Here is a 24132-nt window from a genome sequence, read left to right as displayed (position 1 = left end):
TAATAGAGTCCATATTATATCCACAGCTACATTCACCCTGGAGAGAAACTAGTGAGGGAGACCACAGGACCAAGCTGGGTTTCCTGTGTCCAGAGGTTTGGAGAAACTTCTTCCCTTTCTTTCATCACAGCTGTCCTGTGCCAGATGTTCTGTTGACCCACTGAAAGAGGCATCATTTAAGAAACACCAGGAAGACTGAAGCTCATCGCATTGATCAAGCGGGACTCATGATCTTCACCAGCAGCTCCCTCACAGGGAAATCTTCAGCACTCCTCCGTAGACCCGATCCAGTAGATGGATAAACTCAGCATTTCATGAACACTGTGATGGAGACCTTTGGTTTGTGTAATGTTACAAATACTCAGATACTCCCGAGAGGCTCCGGACTTTTACATAAAGATATTATATTCAGTCCTGTAGAAAGTTATATATTTAAAAATATATGATCCTTTCTGGTTACTCTGGTATGAATAACTCTGAATCAGTTTATCTGCAAAAAACTGTGAATTCCAGATGACAAGTTTGTAGTTCAACATACTACAACATTCAACATGATGACCTTTGACCTTCATCAGGTTTTATTTAATTGTCTTACACAAAATCTCATATGCTCTTCATGCAGCTGAGTACATCAAGTGTTTTAAACGGAAGGTGTGCAGGTCTGAGATACAAACTAAGGTCCTCTTAATGCTGATATATAGTGACACAGTTACATAAGTGATTAATCCTTTTGTTTTCATGTCTTTAACTTTATCAATAAAGCTGCAGCTTTCACTACTTTAACCTTTATACTGTTTTCATCAGTTCATTTTGCAGTTAACATGTTGGATGATCTGTCTGCTGTCACTGGGTGGTGCTGAGGTCTGAATCTGAGGGCAGCTCCTGTAATCACAAAGAGAACAGAACCATCAAACTCAGATATAAATTTTATCCCTCAAAATTGAAATAAAGCTGATTCTTCTGTCCTCACACACTCAGGATCTGAAGTTCTTCTCTTACATTTATTTTCAGTATTACAGTACACTACAGTACTTTAATCCATAGTTCCTGATTAATGAGGAGTTACTGAAGTACAAGCTTTTAAAAAAATGTTACTGTCTTTACAGATGTGGCAAGAGACTGAAAACATGCTGTTGTTTGCACATCTTTAATATTCAGCTCTGCACAGGAGCTGAAGCAGGATGCAGCCTGTTGCTTTTACAGTATAATAATAAAAGTACAGTAACAGTAATTAGTGACTGAGTAGCCCGGGACGTTTCTCTTGATTTCTTTAGTAAATGCATTCACCTGCACAGATTAGCTAAACGAACCCTGACATCTTAGCTAGCTAGGTCTCAGGACCTAGCTAAGGACGGTAGTTACGGAGTAGCTTAAAAACACATTTAACTTACCGAAACAGTGCAGCGGAGCCTCGGGTCCTTCTGTCGGGTAGTCCAGTTTACTGAAGAACACCTCAGGCTGTCAGGTTAAAACACTCGGTCGTGTTTTCGAAGCGTAAACGCTGGCCCGCCTCTCAGAGCCTACGCTCTATCTGCTATTCCCGAACAGAGATACGCAAGTTTCTCCGTGACTGGTGGGACGTGACAACAGCGCCACCTGCAGGAAGATTTTCTCTCTGTCTGATAGCTCGTGTTCTGAGACCTGACATTTTTTCGTGTGATTCTGAGACCTGACAATTTTCCATGTGAGTCTGATACCTGACAATTTTCCATGTGAGTCTGATACCTGACAATTTTCATTGTGAGTCTGAGACCTGACAATTTTCCATGTGAGTCTGAGACCTGACAATTTTCCATGTGAGTCTGAGACCTGACAATTTTCCATGTGAGTCTGAGACCTGACAATTTTCCATGTGAGTCTGATACCTAACAATTTTTCGTGTGAGTCTGAGACCTGACAATTTTCCATGTGAGTCTGATACCTGACAATTTTCCATGTGAGTCTGAGACCTGACAATTTTCATTGTGAGTCTGAGACCTGACAATTTTCCATGTGAGTCTGATACCTGACAATTTTCCATGTGAGTCTGAGACCTGACAGTTTTTCGTGTGAGACTGATACCTGACAACTTTTTTCCTGAGACCTGACGATGTCCTAAAATGTACACCGTACCAAGAGGGTTTTAAGCTTCACTGGTGAGAGTGTCCAGGTGATACATGTTGAGGGAAGATTAGAACATAGCAGGTTGATTGCATGCATGCTTACAATACACATAAATCTAGCAACAGCCCTGAGCGCAGGCCCAAGTGTCTTTGACCTTTTTGTAACTGGCTGCCCTTTTACCTACTTAGTAGCAGATGACGGGAGGCAATAACCAGCCCTCAGACACTCTGAAGGCTTAAGACCATGATTGTGCATTAAAGGTGTTGCAGAAACGGGAAGTTATATGTCTGGTCCATGTCTGTTTATAACTATTAAAGATGTACAAGATATTGACTGTACGTGATGAACTCTTGACTTGTGTTGACGCCATGGGGGGGCGGATACCCCAGTGTGCCAAGAGGGGGACGTATACCCCAGTGCTTTAAAATGTTCTTCACATGTATTTTTGTCAGAGGAAACATATCCTGATATGTCTTCTCCGCTGCTAATAAACTCATCGTTTGATTGCACTTTTCTGGAGCCTCCGTCGTTTGTTGTCTGGTCTGCAGTTGATCGATCTCGCTTCAGGGTGTGTTTGTTGTGACCTCCTGCTTACCAAAAGGATCATAAAAGCAGGAAGTTTACTAAGCAACAAACAAAATCTTAGGGTAGGATGTGCCTAATAAAACACTTCAGCCTCCCCCACCAACAAACTGGCTGGAGAGGTGGTCAGACAAAGGAGTGTCTGTGATCCTACAGTTTGAACTAAGACTTACAAATTTAAGAAACACAATTACAACATTTAACAATTTGACTCCAACACCCCCCATTATCGAGCGGCCTATCCAAAAACTGGTGGTTCTTGTTGAAAGAGAATAATAACAAACATGTCATTGTCTGAGATGAACTGACATACTGACATAACCGATGTAACATTCAGAGTGACAATTGCTTTATGATGGTTTTTACACCTTTATATTTGGTTGAAGTGGTTCATTTTTGTTGTTGTTAGAATCATGTATGATTTAGCTAATTTGCAAATCATAACATGATTGGTGGGAGTGTAATGAACTGCTAGTCTGTACCTTAAATTATAATTATGGGAGTTGTTTGGAGCTCTGTGTGCAGTAGCATTAATGACGGATGCGCTCAGAGGCGTGCCCTGTAACCTGTATAGAGCAGTCTGTTGCGCACAGGAATAAGCTGCACAAATTCCGTGTAAGTTGTACTAATATGATAAGTTTCAGTGTTAAGTTAATTTCTAATGTAAGGTATGTAACTGCATTTGTATTGTGAGCTATCTGAAAACTTTCTCGTTCTGTATTTACGTTACATACATCCATATTCTATTTTTTAGCTAAGACATGTGTGTCACTCAAGCTAGCAGCACCCTATGAGAAACGGGCCGAATGTTTAAGTGTTCATGGGAGTTTTGCACCCTTGGCAAGTGGACTGAGGTATGTGATGTGGTGTTATATTTTATTCAGCTGAAATGAAAAACACCTTGATCCTGTTTAAAGCAGACTTTGTTTTATTTAAGCAGTGACTGTAAATCTCACGTTTACTTGTTTTTGAATTTACCTGATTTAATTTAAGCGCTGTTGTTGTAATTGCTTATTGCTAAGGTTCAAAAGGACTGTACAGGTATCAATTTATTTTTTATTTTATACTTTTCACGGTGCTCAACGATGTCCAGAGAATGAGCCGTGTTTGGTGAGGAAATAAATGGGTGTACCCATTAGAGACTCTTCTGTCATTCTTGATGCCAAGGGCTGCTACACAATCAGAGAGAAAGAAACAGAGAGAGAGTGCAGGGCACTTGAAATGCGTACTTCAAGCGTGCATACCCTAAATTGGGACACAGCCATTGTCTGCAGTCTGAAAGGCCACATTTTAAGGCCAATTACGTCACAGCGCGACGAAGGCTGTCCCAATTCAAAGGCTGCTCGAAGTGCGGCCGAAAAACCGTCCTTCATTTCCCCGAATTTGAAGGATGGGTCAGGTGTATCCTTCATGGCCCAACATATCCCAGACTTCATAGCTGAAAGTCAGTGAATGCTGCTCGGTTTGCAGTCCTGAATATCACGGCACAAGCAGGATTCACTGCACTGTTAATGTTAGCTATGTTATACTGCTGCCTCTGTTCGGTGGTGTCGAGCCAAACGGACTTTAACGTGTGTTTGAACGAGCTGACGGTTCACTCGTTAAGCTGAAAGAAAGATGCTTTAATCACAGGAGTCACACATGTGTCCACTGGACCATCTGGAACTCTTCTTGTTTAGCACTCGTAATAACACAAACACTAAATCCTCCTTCTCTTGTACTGTTTTGTAGCAGTGTGTACACCTGAGACTGTCACCTGTCTGTCTGCGAGTACGTCACCGCCACGCGACGACGGCTGTCCCAATTCAAAGTGTACTTCAAATGCATACTCCAAATGCGCCGTCGATTTCCCCAAATATCAAGCGTGGTCCGGTGCACGCTTCGTGGCCCCATATATCCCACAATCCATAGCGTGGTGGTGGGTGTGGATAATTTTGCCGCAAAATACAGCAGAAGGGAGCAGCGAAGAGTGAACTGTCAAAAGTAAGTACTGAATATCATGTCACTTATTTATGTGCGAATGTTTAAGAACATTAAAACATTGCTGTTGGCCACATGTCGGCAAAGTCATGTGACATTAGTGATGTTTGTACTTTCAGCGTTGTTCAATAGTTGACCTTAATCTTACAGAGAATGTGATGATTTTATGGATAATTAAAGTCAGTCATATATCCACAAACAAAACAAGCTGAAAGTCAGTGATGCTGCTCGGTTTGCAGTCCTGAATATCACGGCACAAGCAGGATTCACTGCACTGTTAATGTTAGCGATGTTATATTGCTGCCTCTGTTCGGTGGTGTCGAGCCAAACGGACTTTAACGTGTGTTTGAACGAGCTGACGGTTCACTCGTTAAGCTGAAAGAAAGATGCTTTAATCACAGGAGTCACACATGTGTCCACTGGACCATCTGGGAACTCTTCTTGTTTAGCACTCGTAATAACACAAACACTAAATCCTCCTTCTCTTGTGCTGTTTTGTAGCAGTGTATACACCTGAGACTGTCACCTGTCTGTCTGTCCTGCACTCTCTCTCTGTTTCTTTCTCTCTGATTGTGGAATAAAAGTATGAACATCTATTTATAAGTTACACTTGTGTTTGAATCCTGCAGCTTATCACCAGTGTTGGTCAAGTTACTTGAAAAAAGTAATCAGTAAGTAATTACTGATTACTTCCCCCAAAAAGTAATCCTGTTACTTTACTGATTACTTATTTTCAAAAGTAATTAATTACTTAGTTACTTAGTTACTTTTTAAAAACACAATTTACAACCTGAATAGGTAACAAAGCGATAGATCTTTCAGCCCAATTCTACTTTTTCTGCATAATCCATCATACAAAATGTAATCAAATGGAAATGTCTCTTTTTAAAACTTGTTTTATTAGTTTTTGTTATGGTCCTGGGCCACATTGGCCTGCTTTTGTGTCCAGCAATAAAGCTGTGCTTTGAGGTTCTTCCTGCTTCCGTGAGCTTGCGTTTGGGTCCACTTCCTGCCTGCCACACAGCCGGTTCATGACAGAAGAACGCGACCACGTCATGGACCCAGCAGCTCACAATCCCTCCGCTGAGCTCCAGGAGGATTTAATCTACACAGTGGAGTATCACTGTCAGGAGTGGGCAGTGCTGCCAGGTGAGGAATATCGGGAGACCGTAGCCATCCGTTTACAGAGGATGGTGTCCGGACTCCCATGGCTGTTCGACGAGCTCCACCCCCACATCCAGGACTTCCTTGTTTCCATTGTGCACATCCGCCCAGAGCTGCCTCTCCAGTACGAAGAGCCGGAGGACGTTCAGCCCGGTCCGCTGGAGGATTCGCAGCCTGGTTCGTCTCCTCCCCCTTCCCGGAGAAAACGGCGTTCACGCCGCCGACGTTCCCGAGCAGCGGAGCAGCTTTCTTCCTTTGGTGAGAGTGATCCTGTTTCTCACATTCCGCTCGAGCATTCTGCTCCCCGGTTTCCTGACATTGCACCCTCTGTGGGTAAGACTGTGCTTCCCTCTGTGGACTTTGTTAAGCCTGAATCCATAGATTGTGACTCAGCAGAATTACAGTGTCAGGGTTTTGAGGCAGTTAACTCAGTAGCATCTGTTTCTGTGCCTGTTGTTCCTCTGAGTAAATCCAGTGTTAATGAGCGAGCAAGTGATACTTCTGTTCTGCCTAAACCTGGTAGTATAGAGACAATTAGCCATGCAGCTACTCATAGTGACTGTCTTACCTGTTCACCTGCTCTGTCACCAGAAATCTATGACAGCAACCAAATGGGCTCTGTTACGTGTTGTGTTCCACGGTCTGACTGTTTGAACTCTGTGCACCAGGCATCTAGCTCAGTCTCCGCAAAGAATGTTCAGGAAGCTCTTCAAGAAACGACTGTTTGTGTTTTTTCCTATGGGACTGTCACTCAAACCTGGGACTGTGCTGCGCCTCAGCTGGTGAATGTAAATAGCGACAGAGTGCCAGCTGCCATAGTTAAACTAGCTAAAGGGTTTGGACTGTGTGCTTCAGACCTACTGAATCAGGTTGACTTTTGTGTTCCGCAGTCATTCATATGTAAACCAACTCACCATGCCTGTGTGCCAGTCCCTGTTAACACTGAGTTTACACCTCAAAAGACTGTGGTTGACATTGTTACACCCCTGTGAAGCCCACCAGCCAGTTCATTTTGGGTTGGTCTGTGAAAATACACCTGCTTCTTTAATCACCCATTCTGAGCTGAGCGTTACTGACTCAGAGTTTGCTAAGCCTGAATCCGTCCTCATAATGACTGTTTTAAAGGCTGCTAATTATGACATGGACAACTTATGTACAGCAGAGTTGCTAGAGCCAGCCCACCATAAGTCGCTGATTGCTAGTACTGTGTTCGGCACCATGAATCTCGTTTACCCAGTGACTGTAACTGTTCCTGTGCTTCGCTCTCCACCTCCAGTTCCTGTACCCAGGGCAGCTCGGGCCCAGCTTTCCCTTGCACCTGTATCAGTTCCTCGGGTGAGGGTGGCTGAGGTCCAGCTGGTCCCTGCTTCTGTCTCCAGCCTGGCAGAGGCTCCGTTCATCCCGGCACCCGTACCTGCTCCTCGGGTGGGGTTGATGGACACCCAGCCATTGCCTGCACCTGTTCCGGTTCCCCGGGTGAGGTCAGCTGTGACCCTGCCAACTCCTGCACCCGTCTCAGTTCCTCGGGTGGGAGCAGCAGAGGTCCAGCTATTTCCTGCACCTGTACCGGCCCCCAGGGTAAGGGCAGCCAGAGCCCAGCTCGTCCCCGCACCCGTCTCTGTTCCTCGGGAGGGGATGACTGGTGTTCGGCCAGGCCCAGTACCCGTTCCTGTTCCCCGGAGGAGAGCAGCCAAGAGTCAGATACCTGCTCAGTCAGCCGCTCTGTTACCACCTCGGTTTCTCGCACCATTGCCTGTTCAGTTATCAGCTCAGTCATTATCTGCTCTGTCATTAACTCTGTCACCAGCTCAGTTAGTAGCTCTGCAACCCGTTCAGTTACTGCCATCCTCTGCTAGAAGCTCTTGTGAGCCCACTCAGCCAGCTGACGACTGCGTGGTGCTGACACATCTTGGACAGACTGTTTGCCCCGCACAGCCCCAGCCGTTGCATCCCAAGCCGACTGTGTGCCCTGTGCAGCTACAGTTAGCGTCCGCTGAGGTCTCCGCACCTGCTGGCTCTGCATCTCTTCTCGCTGGCGGTTCAGGAGAACCGCTCCAGCCATCCCTCGTCTCCGCTGGCGGTTCAGGAGAACCGCTCCAGCCATCCCTCGTCTCCGCTGGCGGCTCAGGTCAGCCCGGCCAGCACCTCCTCGTCTCCGCTGGCGGCTCAGGTCAGCCCGGCCAGCACCTCCTCGTCTCCGCTGGAGGGTCCAAGTTGCTTTTGCCTGGTCCGGCCTCTGCATCAGCGTCACCCTCGCCTGGTCCGGCCTCTGCATCAGCGTCACCCTCGCCCAGTCCGGCCTCCGCATCAGCGTCACCTTCGCCTGGACCGGCCTCCGCATCAGCTTCGCCCGCGCCTGGACCGGCCTCCGCATCTGGTTCGCCCGCGCCTGGTCCGGCCTCCGCATCGGCTCCAGCTTCGCCCGCGCCTGGTCCGGCCTCTGCATCGGCTCCAGCTTCGCCGTCGCCTGGCCCGGCCGCGGCCTCTGCTTCTGCTACGCCGTCGCCTGGCCCGGCCGCAGCCTCTGCTTCTGCTACGCCTGGCCCGGCCGCGGCCTCTGCTTCTGCTATGCCTGGCCCGGCTGCGGCCTCTGCTTCTGCTACGCCTGCACCTCTGAATGCCGGCCCCTTTCCGGGCCACCAGCTGGACGTCACCGCCGTCGAGGCCGGTCCCCTGAACTGTTCCCGCGATGTTGCCGTCCGCACGGTCGGCCTCCGGACCCGTGTCCACGTCGCCGCCGTCTTCCACGCGGCCGGCCTCCGGACCCGCTCTGCTGCTGCCGCCGCCGCCGTCTTCCGCGCGGCCGGCCTCCGGACCCGCTCTGTAGCCGCCGCCGTCTTCCACGCGGCCGGCCCCCGGACCTGTTCTGCCGCCACTGCCACTTTTCGCGTGGCCGGCCCCCGGAACAGCCACGCTGACCTTTTGTGCTGTCGCCTCCTGGGTTAACCTTCTGCCCTTTTTGGACTTTGCTTCCCTGTTTTGACCTGTTTTGTGTATTTGTGGACTAAGTTTTGGTCCCCTGCTCCTTGTGTTTTGTTTGGTTTTTGTTCCCTCCATCCTGGTCCCCCGCCTCCCGCCCTGGGTGGGTTGTTTTGTTTTTTCTTGTCTTTCGGTTCTTGGGTTTCGGCTGTCAGGAGCCAGCCCTTGAGGGGGGGGTGTCATGGTCCTGGGCCACATTGGCCCAGTATTCTTAGTTTTCATGTGTTTTTGTACTTTTTCATTATGCCATGGTTCCTAGGTTCTGCCAAAATGTTCCTTATTTGATTATTACCCCCTGTGTGCCCCTCTGTGTATCTGTGAGCCCTCGTTTCCCCTCCTTGTGTTTCATTCAATGTTTTTCCCAGCCCGTTATGTCTGTCCTCTCTCTCTCCGCCTGTCTGAACCTCTGTGCACTTCCTGTTTTACTTTGACAGTCCCTCGTCAGTATGCGTCACGTTGTGTTCACTCCTGCCCTGTCTCGTTATGATTATCAGTGTCACCTGTGTTCCCCGTGTATTCCCACTTCCCTCGTTAACCCTCTGTGTATTTATGTCTGCGTCTCCCTCAGTTCTGTGTCGCGTTCTCCCTCTTTCATGGCCGTGTGTTTCTCTGTGCATTTGTGTATTATTTCCCAGTGTAGTTCCTTATCAGTTTGCTTCGCCGTTTTTGTGTCCATCAATAAAGCTGTGCTTTGAGTTTATTCCTTAATGTCTCTGTAAAGCACTTTGAATCACCTTGTTGTTGAATTGTGCTATATAAATAAATTTGCCTTGCCTTGCCTTGCCTGCTTCCGTGAGCTTGCGTTTGGGTCCACTTCCTGCCTGCCACACAGCCGGTTTATGACAGTTTTAATCTTTTAACTTTATGCATCAAGCAAAACTTAATTATATGCAACATTCTCTGACTGGAAGAAATTTGTTTAACATTTAAACCTATTTTCTGCACATTCCAGCACATAAAATAAAATATTTTTTTGTGTTTACACTCACTCTTTCAAATAGATGCAAGTAAAACACAGCAGAATATAAATAAAGTCAAAGGCTAGCGGTCCTGTTGCTCTATTTTCACCCGTAAAGCAGGACTGGGGTAGGGGGAGGTTTACCCTGGTGCAGGTGTGCCGCAGCGGTCAGTTGAAGACTCCGCGATTTTCTCTGTGAATTTCCCATTGCAGTCGTAGCGCACTCGGTGCTTGCTTGGAAGTTAAGGGGGTTTTTTTCGCGGTAAAAAGAAGTTTTCTTCCCACGCACAACGGACGCTAATGTTTTTGTCACTTTTTATGGAATCAAACTCAAAACAAGGTCAGTACTTCCACGCTTTAAATGCTGCATGCTCATACTCTCTCCTGTATTTGATATATTATCCATTGTTGATCTGCAGACAGCTGTTGTCACGAACGTCGCACTCGCTTACGTCACTGTCATGAGACATGAGACAAAAAACTCACGGTTTTAGTAACGTAGTAACGCAGCGTTCCTACGGGAAAGTAAGGGTAATCTAATTACCGTTTTTGCCATGGTAAACCCTTACATTTCTCGTTACTTGAAAAAAGTAATCGGATTACATTAACGCGTTACTGCCCATCTCTGCTTATCACACATTTGATTTCCATGTGTAACAACTGCAAGTGTCCAGAGTGAGGACAGACTGAGGGACCCACTGCTGCACATCATCTGTGAGGCTTTGCACCCCTGATGATCCACCAGGACAAACTCAGCAGTGTGTGAGGAAGAGGAGGAGGAAGAGCCAGCAGCAGCTGACAGATGGAGAGAATAGACAGACTGTCCCCTGTTTGTGAAGGACTGCTAGGAAAGTTTAAAATAACTAATTGTCTGTCCTGAATCAGTCTTATTAGGTAATGTTCAAATAATTTAATCATTCCAGTGTTTTCAGTGTGGGAGAAAGTACTCAGGGCCTTCAAGTTACACACTATGAAAGGCAGCAACAAGTTTAATGTTCAGAAACCTAAAGTATGTATCAGCAGCAGAATGGAGCTAAAAATAAATGTTTGCTTTATATATTCTGAGCTAAGTTGATCTATAGTGTTACATCATATTCTCTAAGGATGTTATGTGTTTGTGTACTTTCTGCCCAGTTTGACCCATTTTGCAGAACTCAGCCTGTTTAAGGCTCTGATATCTATTCTGTACAACTTAAAGCAGTTATGACATGGTGTGATTTTCTCACCCAATAAAGGAATATTTAATGTATCAGTCTACTCTTCATTCTATCAGAAACAGTTATCACAGCTCGTACATTTTCCTTTTACACATATATGTTAGCATTGAGCCAAACTTAGTAATGCCAACATATTAAAAAAACAATGTTTGTCTCTTATATATAATACATCTGTATATACACTGTTAGAGATACTTGTCTTTGAGTGGAGATTTAATTTGATAGGGAATATAAATAACTGCTACTTGCATCTTTGACCCAGAGTTCAAGCTCATATATATATATATATATATATATATTTATATATATATATATACAGTGTTGGGAAGGTTACTTTTAAAATGTATTCCACTACAGAATACTGAATACATGCCCCAAAATGTATTCTGTAACGTATTCCGTTACGTTACTCAATGAGAGTAACGTATTCTGAATACTTTGGAATACTTAATATATTATCGTGCTGTTTACAACTACATGAATGTCCTATTGCTGTGATTTATTACTGTTACTGAAGGTCCGCGGCTCCGAACCGTAGTAAAGGGACCTCTGGCTAATACGGTGGGTTCCGTGTCGGGCTGGTAGCCGAAAACTAGCTTTACTTTGTTGTCTGGGTCAACTTTGCTTGCCAGAGACAGAGAGAGGCGTTGAAAGGCTGCTCCAACGGAACTTATTTTTTCCGGAGGAAAACACGAACACAGTGTACAGTTGAGTCTTAATAGCTTACTTACAGCTGGGCTCGTCAGGCACTCTTCTTGGCTGCTGTGGTTATTATTATATTTACATGCCTCCAGCTCCCGTTTTTGCTCCGTGACAGCTCGGACTTTTCCTTTCTCTCCCTCCCTCGCTCACAGACACATAACGGGTATGGGAGTCCATTCTCCCTGCAGCACGGACTACACTGCCCATCAGGCTACATGCTTTAGAGCTATGCCTGTAGCATTCTGCCTTTTAGCTTAGCACAACAACAACAACAACAACAACAACAAAAGCGCTCTCTCACCCAGGAAACACGCAGAGAGAGAGCGCGTCACCCTGTAACCATGGCAACCGTAACGCTGCCGCCTGGAACAACATTACGTAGCTGTCAAACAAACCCAAACAGTCCTGACCCGCGACAATATGAAACAGGGAAGTACCGCCGTGTAATCCATTTATTTCAACAAAGTAACTGTATTCTGAATACCACCTTTTTAAACGGTAACTGTAACGGAATACAGTTACTCATATTTTGTATTCTGAATACGTAACGGCGGTACATGTATTCCGTTACTCCCCAACACTGTATATATATATATATATATATATACATATATATATATATATATATATATGTTAGGGGTGCAACGATACTCGTATCGATATTGAACCGTTCGATACAGTGCTTTAGGTTCGGTATGCATATGTATCCGACAATACAACATTTATACAATATTTATTTTATCAACTTTTCTTCTGACGAAGCTGTCTGTGTTGAGCGCTCAGTGGATCTGCGTTCAACTACTCCGCCTAGGCTGCACTGTCGAGTGCAGATCCACTGAGCGCAGCGCAAGCTAGCAAGACAGAAGCTAAGCTCATTGCAACATGGCAACTGCCTTAACGCTCCCCCACCCTCATTCAGATCTGGCGTTTGGAACTATCTTGGTCTTCATGTGAAGCATGAACCTGAAGGTAAGCGCGTCATGGACAAAAGTAAAACAGTATGTCGGATGTGCCACGCAATGCTCAATTTGTGGGAACTAGTGTGTTAGCGCAGTTAGCTTGTTAACGTGTTGACGCCGTCCAGCCCCACGCACGGGGTGATCAGCGGTAAGTTGTTAACGGAGATTTGCCGCGCTATGGCGTTAATGTCATTTTAACGAGATTAACGCTGACAGCACTAGTGGGAACACAATGAATATGACTGCACATTTACACCGAGATCATCCTAGTGCAAAGACAAGTAGAAGGAGACAAAAACAAGAAGCTTTACCCAAGTCATTTAGACAGCCGTTAGCACATGATTCTCCTTATGGGGACCTGATATGTTTAATATGCTGCTGAGAATATGCCCCAGAAGAAGCGTATAGTATAGCTTTTAGTTTGGAAAGAGCCATTTCTCTGTAATAAACGCTTTTCCAAAGATGAGTGATTTCTCGATCAGATAGATTTTTTTATTTTTTATTTTGTTGTTTCAGCAACATTAAATTTAAAAACTGTACTTTTGAGTTAAAATATATATTTATTATTTTAATAAATGATAAATTAAAAAGGCATGAACCGAACCGTGAATTTTGTGTATCGTTGCACCCCTAATATATATATATATATATATATATATACAGTGTTGGGGAGTAACGGAATACATGTACTGCCGTTACGTATTCAGAATACAAAATATGAGTAACTGTATTCCGTTACAGTTACCGTTTAAAAAGGTGGTATTCAGAATACAGTTACTTTGTTGAAATAAATGGATTACACTGCGGTACTTCCGTGTTTCATATTGTCGCAGGTCAGGACTGTTGGGGTTTGTTTGACAGCTACGTTCTGTTGTTCCAGGCGGCAGCATTACGGTTGCCATGGTTACAGGGTGACGCGCTCTCTCTCTGCGTGTTTCCTGGGTGAGAGAGCGCTTTTTTGTTGTTGTTGTTGTGCTAAGCTAAAAGGCAGAATGCTACAGGCATAGCTCTAAAGCATGTAGCCTGATGGGCAGTGTAGTCCGTGCTGCAGGGAGAATGGACTCCCATACCCGTTATGTGTCTGTGAGCGAGGGAGGGAGAGAAAGGAAAAGTCCGAGCTGTCACGGAGCAAAAACGGGAGCTGGAAGCATGTAAATATAATAATAACCACAGCAGCCAAGAAGAGTGCCTGAGGAGCCCATTTGTAAGTAAGCTATTAAGACTCAACTGTACACTGTGTTCGTGTTTTCCTCCGGAAAAAATAAGTTCCGTTGGAGCAGCCTTTCAACGCCTCTCTCTGTCTCTGGCAAGCAAAGTTGACCCAGACAACAAAGTAAAGCTAGTTTTCGGCTACCAGCCCGACACGGAACCCACCGTATTAGCCAGAGGCTCCTTTACTACGGTTCGGAGCCGCGGACCTTCAGTAACAGTAATAAATCACAGCAATAGGACATTCATGTAGTTGTAAACAGCATGATAATATATTAAGTATTCCAAAGTATTCAGAATACGTTACTCTCATTGAGTAACGTAACGGAATACGTTACAGAATACATTTTGGGGCATGTATTCAGTATTCTGTAATGGAATACATTTTAAAAGTAACCTTCCCAACACTGTATATATATATATATATATATATATATATGTATGTGTATAATCTGACAATACATATAATATTGTCCATATTATATTAACATTATCACAGTGAGATGACTTTAGTCTCATGAACAACATTAGCTAATTATTATTTACTAACTAATCTTGAAATGACTTTTCAGTACAGAAATTCTCAGTCCTGTGGTCTCAACTAGTCAAAGTGATGTCATGACAAAAATGAATGACCAACAAAATATTTTTTCTCCTTCATTTCTGTCACACAAAGCTGTATGAAACGTTTCTAGCGGTTAGTATCATGGTTGCTAGGCAACCTGAACAGTGCGACGAAGGCTAGACCGTCCCATTTTGCAAGCCTCTCACTTCCGCACTTCCAGGTACTTGTAGTACGCACCGTATGTAGTACGCGTAGTGTGCGTACTTCAAGCATGCATACCCTGAATTGGGACACAGCCACTGAATTTGGACACAGCTTGTGAGGTGGTGTCACAGAGTTCTTCCTGGTAACAGATGACACTTTGATCATGTGACCTGTGCTCCTTTTTTTTAGAGCAGCTCTCATTCAGCCTGAGTCAGTTTGTCAGAACTCAGGAACATGGCTTCATCCTTCCTCTGCCTCAGCCTCCTCTTCATCAGCCTCAGCACAGGAGGTACCATCAATACACTCATCAATACACTGCAGAGATACACAGATCTTTATACTGATCATTTATCAGTATTGTGATTATTACATGCATCACTGATCATAAATACATTGGTACAATACACTCATTATTACACTGCAAAGATATACTGATCACTACTGATCAATAAACTAAGCAATGATAGATACTATATTCTGTTTGTTCTCAGATGCATTTCTGGATTATTATGTAAACCGCTGTCAGTTTAACTCCACTGAGCTGAAAGACATCGAGCTCATCTTCTCTGAATATTACAACAAGTTGGAACTTTACAGGTTCAGCAGCAGCGTGGGGAAGTTTGTCGGATACACTGAGTATGGAGTGAAACAGGCAGACTACTTTAACAGTGATCCTGCTAGGCTGGCTGCAATGAGAGCTCAGAAGGAGACAGTCTGCCTACAGAATATTGTTACTGACTACCAGTCTGTTCTGTCTAAATCAGGTGTGTGTGCGTGGCCTATATGGCATCATCAGGTGTTCATGTTAACCTCACACTGACCGACACTCTGAATCACTCACTGCCCCCACACAGTTTTTCTTTCACTACCGCTTATTTAAAACTACTATCAACAGAGTTTGTTTTTTACATTTTAAACACTTTATTTTTTTGTCTATGTTTTTTGTCTTTATTCATTATTCATACTAATTTATATAATAGCTTATAACTTTAAGTAGAATTAAGAAAATTTGTCTTTAAAGAAAATGAATTCAGTCTCTGCTTCCCCCTGGTGGTGAAACAGGGACAGACAGGATTCGCAAGCACAGCTGCTAATCATACTAACTTTTAATGTTTATTAACTTATTATTTCATTTTTTAAATCTGTTAAAGATGTCCATAAGTATTCTATTTATATTTTTATTCAAGCACTTCTAACACCATAATGAAAATGTAATTTAATTTCATATTGAACAAACAAGTATTTTGAAACATTTAAATTTAAAACTTTTTTGTGAATCTTCCAAAATGAGAACATTGTAGGTACTTACAGGCTGTATTTGTGTTACTTACTGAGCATTATAAAATGATGCAGCTTACAGTTTGCTGATGCTTCTGTGGTTTAAATTGTGTTTGCTCTTTTTAAGTAGCTTATCTGCATAGGAATTTAATTAAATTTTTTTAGATAACTTCTTTTTCATGATATAATCTTCAAGTGCTTCATCCAAAACACACTCTGTGTACTTACTCACTAATTTGTCAATTTGTGAGTGAATCAATTATCAATCATTCAAATACCAAGACAGACTTTTAATTGTTTAGAAGGTCTGATGCTTAGCCTTGTCCACCCTAGCTGTAAAACTCAAAAACTCAGAAACCAGTCTTACTTGTTATCATCTATCGTCCACCTGGGCCTTACACAGAGTTTCTGTCTCATTTCTCAGACTTTTTATCTGATTTAGTGCTCAGCTCAGATAAAATAATTATTGTGGGTGATTTTAACATCCATGTAGATGCTAAAAATGACAGCCTCAACATGGCATTTAATCTGTTATTAGACTCAATTGGCTTCTCTCAAAATGTAAAAGAACCCACCCACCACTTTAATCACACTCTAGATCTTGTTTTAACATATGGCATAGAAACTGAACATTTGACAGTGTTTCCTGAAAACCCTCTGCTGTCTGATCATTTCCTGATAACATTTACATTTACAATAATTGATTACACAGCAGTGGAGAGTAGACTTTATCACAGTAGATGTCTTTCTGAAAGTGCTGTAACTAAGTTTAAGAATATAATCCACCCACTGTTATCATCTTCCAACACGTTCTCACTCCTGAAGCATAATATTTTAAGCTAGGCACCAAAGACGTTCCTAAATGAGGAGATTGGAATAATGAGAAAACATGAAAACCGTTTAGACTCAATCTACACATGTTCGTTCATTTTCTGAAAATCGCTTTGGAAAACACTATTTTACGTCGTTAAAGTTGTGATGAAGGTTACAGATAAGGTTAGGTTTAGGGCTAGAATTGATGGCTGGAACTTGTATTACCATGGGACCAGCATTCTACTGGATTTCATCCATAACCCGTAAGCATACCATAACAATGCGGACGGTCACCTTTCACATTCCTCAGGAATGTCGCAGGACGTGACAAAACGTCCGTATGATACCCTTTGGGAGTGAGAACGGGCTCACTTTTCAATGCCCTGTACCAACGCAGAGCAGAGCAGAGAAGGTTAATTATAGAGTTCCACAGGGTTCAGTGCTAGGACCAATTCTGTTTACATTGTACATGCTTCCCCTAGGCAGTATCATTAGAAGACATAGTATACATTTTCACTGCTATGCAGATGACACCCAGCTCTATCTATCCATGAAGCCAAATAACAAACTAATTAGTTAAACTGCAGGAATGTCTTAAGATAAGATAAGATAAGATGGCCTTTATTAGTCCCACAGGTGGGAAATTTGTTTTGTTACAGCAAAAGTGCAAAGTTATGTAGCAGAAATTAGAAAACACTGGAATGCAATAAAATAAAATAAAATACTATGTACAATAGAATAAAATAGAATAGAATAATATATACAATAGCATAAAATAGAAATACAAATACTATATACAACTGAGTAGGAAAATACAAAAACACAACTTCGTCAGAAGAAGAATTGCACATATAGCAGTCTTATTGCACATGTGTGGGTTTGTGTGTTTGATCAGCTGCAAAAGTCTTTATTGTGGAGTCTGACAGCAGTGGGGAGGAAAGACCTGCGAAATCTCTCCGTCCCACACCGTGGGTGCCGCAGTCTCCCACTGAAGGAGCTGCTCAGTGCCTTCACAGTCTCATGCATGGGGTGGGAGATGTTGTCCATCAGGGATGACAGCTTAGCCACCATTCTCCTGTCACTCACCACCTCCACTGGGTCCAGAGGGCATCCTAGAACAGAGCTGGCCCTTCGGATCAGCCTGTTCAGTCTCTTCCTGTCCCCAGCAGAGATGCAGAGATGCTGCCTCCCCAGCAGACCACACCTTTATGTCTCTTCAAGACATAAAGAGCTGGATAGCCGCTAACTTTCTGCTTCGTAATTCAGATCAAACTGAGCTTATTATATTTGGCCCTGGAAATCTTAGAAATATGGTATCTAACCAGATTCTTACTCTGGATGGCATTACCTTGGCCTCCAGTAACACTGTGAGGAACCTTGGAGTCATTTTTGACCAGGACATGTCCTTCAACGCACTTATTAAACAAATATGTAAGACTGCTTTCTTCCTTTTGTGCAATATATTTCTAAAATTAGAAATATTCTGTCTCAGAGTGACGCTGAAAAACTAGTTCATGCATTCATTACTTTCAGGCTGGACTACTGTAATTCATTATTATCAGGAAGTCCTAAAAACTCTCTGAAAAGCCTCTGAAAAGCCTCCCTCTAAGGGAGAAAAAAAAAGCACACACGACAGTCGACTAAATTCCCATGGTGAGGGTGATTTTGAAGACTGTGCTTGTTGGAGTGGCGAGGCGTAGGGAGGTTAGTCCCTACTAGGGATGCTCAATTAATCAAATTTTAATCTCGATTACTATCTGGGTTTTCAACGATCATTAAAAATGACTGAGCCGATTATTAGCACCTCCCTCGTGCTTTACTCTCGCGCTGCTCCGTGTGGCAAATCGAGCGCACCTCTCTGCGTTTCGAACACGCCTCACAACAATTAAGAGGACCCGAGGGAAGCTCGGAAAGCTCGGAAAGCTATGCAGAAGTTATTTGGAGAGGAGAGGATAATAGCTGCTGAAGAAAGAATGCCGTTAGTTGAAAAGAGAGGTAAAACGACTTCAGTGGTGTGGAAACCAATGTTCCCTCTAAGCTGCGCAATTGCGCACTGCTGGCACGGTCTCTGCGCACAGAAAATCTGCGTTGCGCACAAAAAAAATCTAACCTGAATTGAAATTAAAATTAAAACTTTAACAATTCTGTTTTGCAGTGTTAGTCAGTAAGTTACTGGCTGCTCCTGTATGGGATTAAAACGATGCCACCTTATCCTATAGTCCAGCCAATGATGCGATTCACATTCGTATATACGCAGCCAATCAACGTCGTTGACAGGCTATGACAGCGTCCTTATGTGCCGACACCGGTGTTTTAGCTAGTAAAGCGGCGTGGCTGATGTGGAGTGAAGCCACATTAATGACAGCGTGTACAACCATTGGAGATGTGAGCAGGACAGACGGAACAACTGACGGGAAAAGTGTGGACTTTATACCAGTTTTTAAATTGTGTTGATGGGTACGGTGGCCCCTAGAGACAAAGCATGTACAAACTCCAAAACAGTTACAAATTCCAAATAGCACGCACAAACTCCAAAACACATGCAAACTCCAAAACACATGCAAAATACGAAACACGTACAAAATACAAAACACATGCAAAATACAAAACACGTACAAAATACAAAACACATTAGAGCTGGGCGATAAAACGATAACGATATGTATTGCGAAATAACTTTTTCTCGATAGAAAAATTAAACTATTGCGATAGACCTCATCTCTCTTGTCCTCTTAAAAGAAAAAAAAAAAAGAACAGCCAATCCAAATTAAGTAGCGCAGAGCCGAACCAATCACAGCCGCAGCGTCACGTCACATGACTTGTTACGTACAGCACAAGCGCCAAGGCGCACATGTGTATTTGTTTTTGCAGCCGGGCCGCCCAGGTAATGAAGGAAATGAGTTTGCCGACTACAGAAAAATCAACCGAGAGCGTGAGCGAAGGTTACCGAAGAAAAAACAGATGATGGTTCCAATGCTGGAGAGACTGTCAAACGGAAGGGCCACAGAAGTTCCGTAGTGTGAAGGTATTTCGGCTATTTCAAGTCTGACAAAAAACAGAGTAGCGCGCACTGTAAATTGTGCCGAAAGCAAGTCTGGATATACAATAAAGCGGTGCATGCTCAATCTCTGACTGAAAGCGCTAATTCGTCATTCGGCTTTTGTCAGACTAAAGTAACTGTTAAAACTGTTTGAAAAGCTAAGCTATACAACAAGGAGAGATTGATGCTACGTCCACACGTACCCGGTAGTGATGGTAAATTTGATTCTTTTTACTGAATCGAGTTTTAATGAGTCACTCACCAAAGTGAATCGGGTTTTTTGAGTCATTTGAGTCACTGAGTCAGTTGACCAGAGAGTGCAAAAAATGTACATTTTCACTCAAACTTAATTTGTTTCTCTTTTAATGTAAATCCTACTGCTAAGATGAGTGATTCTTAAAGAAAACAACTATTTTATATAGCAAAAAAGAGCAAAAGAATTTCTAAAGGGAACATTTCTTTTGTTTATTTTTATTTTATTAGTATTTTCCTTACATGTGTCAAATATATATTTTCTCATCTAAATGTCCACTGGCGCTGTGAGCCAGGGGGCGGTAGTGCGCCTTAACATTGGTTTCCAACCAAGAAGAAGAAGAAGAAGAAGCTGCGGGCCAGGAGGGAGGGGGTGAGTGAGTGAGTGAGTGATTCGTTCGCTCTATGATTCAGCACAGGAGGGAGGGGGTGAGCGAGTCATGAGTGATTCGCTCGCTCTATGATTCAGCACAGGAGGGAGGGGGTGAGCGAGTCATGAGTGATTCGCTCGCTCTATGATTCAGCACAGGAGGGAGGGGGTTAGTGAGTCCTGAGTGATTTGCTTCCCCTACGATTCAGCGCAGGAAGGGAGGGGGTGAGTAGCTCAAATGTGCTGTTAGCATGTTAGCAGAGCGATGCTACTGTGAACCGAGGAGCTATTGTCTTGATGTGAGCTTCTACTTAGGGTTTTTTCTTCCAGTTCAGAGCAGAAATGTTTTTGTTAAGATACTGGATGTTGTGTTTTTCTTCACAATTTGAATTATAAGCTAGATATATTTCTACTAATGAAATTAATTTGCTAACAGCAACAGGGATGAGTCAGTGAGTCAGTTGCGCTTGTGAATCATGATTCATGAGTCAGTAAAGTGATTCTCGAGTATTGAACGATTCGTTCATGATTCGCGCATCACTAGTACCCAGGTATTTTTGAAAACGCAGATTTTTCTATGCGTTTGCACCTTTCGTCCACACGTAAACGGCGTTTTCAGTCACTGAAAACGGAGATTTCTAAAAACGCCTGCCAGGGTGGATATTTTCGAAAACTCCGTTTTTGCATTTACGTGTGGACAAGAAAAACGGAGAAAACGCAGCGTCAAAGGTGTGCGCCTTTTTTGACGTCACACTGTGCGCCACGTTATTGTTTCGGTGAAATGAATTTCTACAATACTGTTACTGTTAATTGTACTCTCTGCAGTGTTTAAATGCTTACATATACACACATAGTTACTGTCCCTACACACATACGACTCGGTTCTGTTTCTATGCCCCATCTTTGTTTACTATTTCCTACCGAGGCTTCTAGACTTCTGATTGGCCAACATTTCTACACGGTTAGGAATATATCGCCACCTGCTGCTTTGGCATGTTCCTAGCAGCGTTTTCCTTCATTTCTGCGTTTACGTGTGGACGGGATTATTTTTTAAAACGAAAACGGAAAATCTCCGTTTTCAAAAATACCCGTGTACGTGTGGACGTAGCCTGAGAATTTCCTTTTAGTTCTCAGTTTATTTGATATTGACAAAAGTTAGTCAATTTTGTCTGTTCTTCTGTAAAACGACCTAAGATTTATTTTTAGAATTAAAATTTTGTTTCTAAGTGGAATTGACAATTTAGTAGTCTGTTTTGTTTGTTCTATTTTGAAACTTAAACGCTTTAGCGGCTGCCTTTTGTGTAGTTTACAATATTTGCCTTTATCTGAAACTGAAGTCTCATGTTCCTTAAGTACATCTACCCTGTTGAACTTATTATGGGAAATAAATATTTTAATTAAAACAAGCTGCTAATTATTTCACATTTTACTTGTGAGCAACGGCACATTTAAATCTTACAAATATAGTTATTTGGCTTATATCGTGATATATATCGTTATCGCCTGAAATGAAAAAAACATATCGTGATATGAAAAAATCTTATATCGCCCAGCTCTAAAACACATGCAAACTCCAAAACACATGCAAACCCCAAAACACATGCAAACTCCAAAACACATGCAAAATACGAAACACGTACAAAATACAAAACACATGCAAACTCCAAAACACGTGCAAACTCCAAAACACGTACAAACTCCAAAACACATGCAAACTCCAAAACACATGCAAACTCCAAAACACATGCAAAATACAAAACACATGCAAAATACAAAACACATGCAAACTCCAAAACACATGCAAAATACAAAACACATACAAAATACAAAACACGTGCAAAATACAAAACACGCGCAAACTCCAAAACACATGCAAACTCCAAAGCACAACGGAAGTGCTCCAGGACGCTAGGGGCAGTGTTGAGCTCGATTTGCAAAATAAACGGCAAGTTTGGGCTGTATGGGACGGTCTTGGGCTAGTCTCCATCGCGCTGCCCAGGTTGCCTAGCAACCATTATACTAACCGCTGGAAACGTATCATACAACTTAGTTTGACAGAAATGAAGGAGAACATATTTTGTTCATTTTTTTGTTTGTTTCTACAAGAGCTTTGTGTGATTTGATAAGTATCTGAGGCTGAGACCACAGGACTGTAAAACATGATTTTTGGGCTTCATTTCTGTACTGAACAGTCATTTTAAGATTAAATGGTAAAATGGTAAATGGCCTGTATTTATATAGCGCTTTTATGGTCCCTAAGGACCCCAAAGCGTTTTACATATCCAGTCATTCACCCATTCACACACACATTCATACACTGGTGATGGCAAGCTACGTTGGTTGTAGCCACAGCCACCCTGGGGCGCACTGACAGAGGCGAGGCTGCCGGACACTGGCGCCACCGGGCCCTCTGACCACCACCAGTAGGCAACGGGTGAAGTTTCTTGCCCAAGGACGCAACGACTGAGACTGTCCGAGCCAGGGCTCGAACCGGTAACCTTCCGATTACAAGGCGAACTCCCAACTCTTGAGCCACGATCGTAAGTAAATAACAATTAGCTAATGTTTTTCATGAGACTAAAGTCATATCACTTTGGTAATGTAAATATAATATGACCAATATTATAGTTATTATATTAATCATTATTAGCTATTACAGCAGTGAACATGAACTCTGTGTCAAATACTGAGCTTCAGTACGGATTCAAGTTGCAGTTATTTATATTTCTTATCACCTTAAATCTTCACTCAAAGACAAGTATCTTTGACAGTGTATATATAGGTGTATCATATATAAGAGACAAATGTTGTTCCTTCAGTATGTTGGCATTACTAAATTTGGCTCATTGCTTACATATATTTATAAAAAGAAAATGTACGAGCTGTGATAACTGTTTCTGATAGAATGAAGATCAGACTGATATATTAAATATTCCTTTATTGGGTGAGAAAATCAGACCATGTCATAACTGCTTCAAGTCATACAGAATAGATATCAGAGCCTTAAACAGGCGGACTTCTGCTAAATGGGTCAAACTGGGCAGAAAGTATACAAACACATAACATCCTTATAGAATATGATGTAACACTATAGATCAACTTACCTCAGAATATATAAAGCATATAAACAATTACAGTAATATGATGCAACAAACACAGCAGTGCTACTAATCCAAAATACTCAAAGCTTCATAGAACTGAAACAAACATTTATTTTTAGCTCCATTCTGCTGCTGATACATACTTTAGGTTTCTGAATATTAAACTTGTTGCTGCCTTTCATAGTGTGTAACTTGAAGGCCCTGAGTACTTTCTCCCACACTGAAAACACTGGGATGATAACATTATTTGAACATTACCTAATAAGACTGATTCAGGACAGACAATTAGTTATGTTAAACTTTCCTAGCAGTCCTTCACAAACAGGGAACAGTCTGTCTATTCTCTCCATCTGTCAGCTGCTGCTGGCTCTTCCTCCTCCTCTTCCTCACACACTGCTGAGTTTGTCCTGGTGGATCATCAGGGGTGCAAAGCCTCACAGATGATGTGCAGCAGTGGGTCCCTCAGTCTGTCCTCACTCTGGACACTTGCAGTTGTCACACATGGAAATCAAATGTGTGATAAGCTGCAGGATTCAAACACAAGTGTAACTTATAAATACATGTTCATACTTTTATTCCACAATCAGAGAGAAAGAAACAGAGAGAGAGTGCAGGACAGACAGACAGGTGACAGTCTCAGGTGTACGCACTGCTAC

General features: G+C 42.9%; 1 protein-coding gene and 1 pseudogene across 2 annotated transcripts in view; both read left to right on the top strand.

Annotated features, from left to right (window-relative positions):
- The window catches only part of LOC134624184 (NACHT, LRR and PYD domains-containing protein 3-like), a 189929-nt pseudogene that overhangs the window by 84066 nt on the left and 81731 nt on the right, over positions 1–24132 (top strand).
- LOC134624188 (class II histocompatibility antigen, B-L beta chain-like) overlaps positions 14849–24132 on the top strand; it is a 34901-nt gene continuing 25617 nt past the window's right edge. The window contains exons 1-2 of one of the 2 annotated variants that reach the window (XM_063469174.1): positions 14856–14911; positions 15114–15386. In XM_063469174.1, coding sequence (XP_063325244.1) covers positions 14857–14911; positions 15114–15386 — 328 coding nt within the window. In that variant the 5' untranslated portion in view covers position 14856. Of the gene's footprint in view, positions 14912–15113; positions 15387–24132 lie in introns of both variants that reach the window. The other variant, XM_063469175.1, reaches the window with a different exon arrangement.

Source organism: Pelmatolapia mariae, linkage group LG3_W (assembly GCF_036321145.2).
Source record: "Pelmatolapia mariae isolate MD_Pm_ZW linkage group LG3_W, Pm_UMD_F_2, whole genome shotgun sequence".
Lineage (NCBI taxonomy): Eukaryota > Metazoa > Chordata > Actinopteri > Cichliformes > Cichlidae > Pelmatolapia > Pelmatolapia mariae.
Note: the sequence above shows the minus strand (reverse complement) of the source record. Positions and strands in the feature narration are given on the sequence as shown.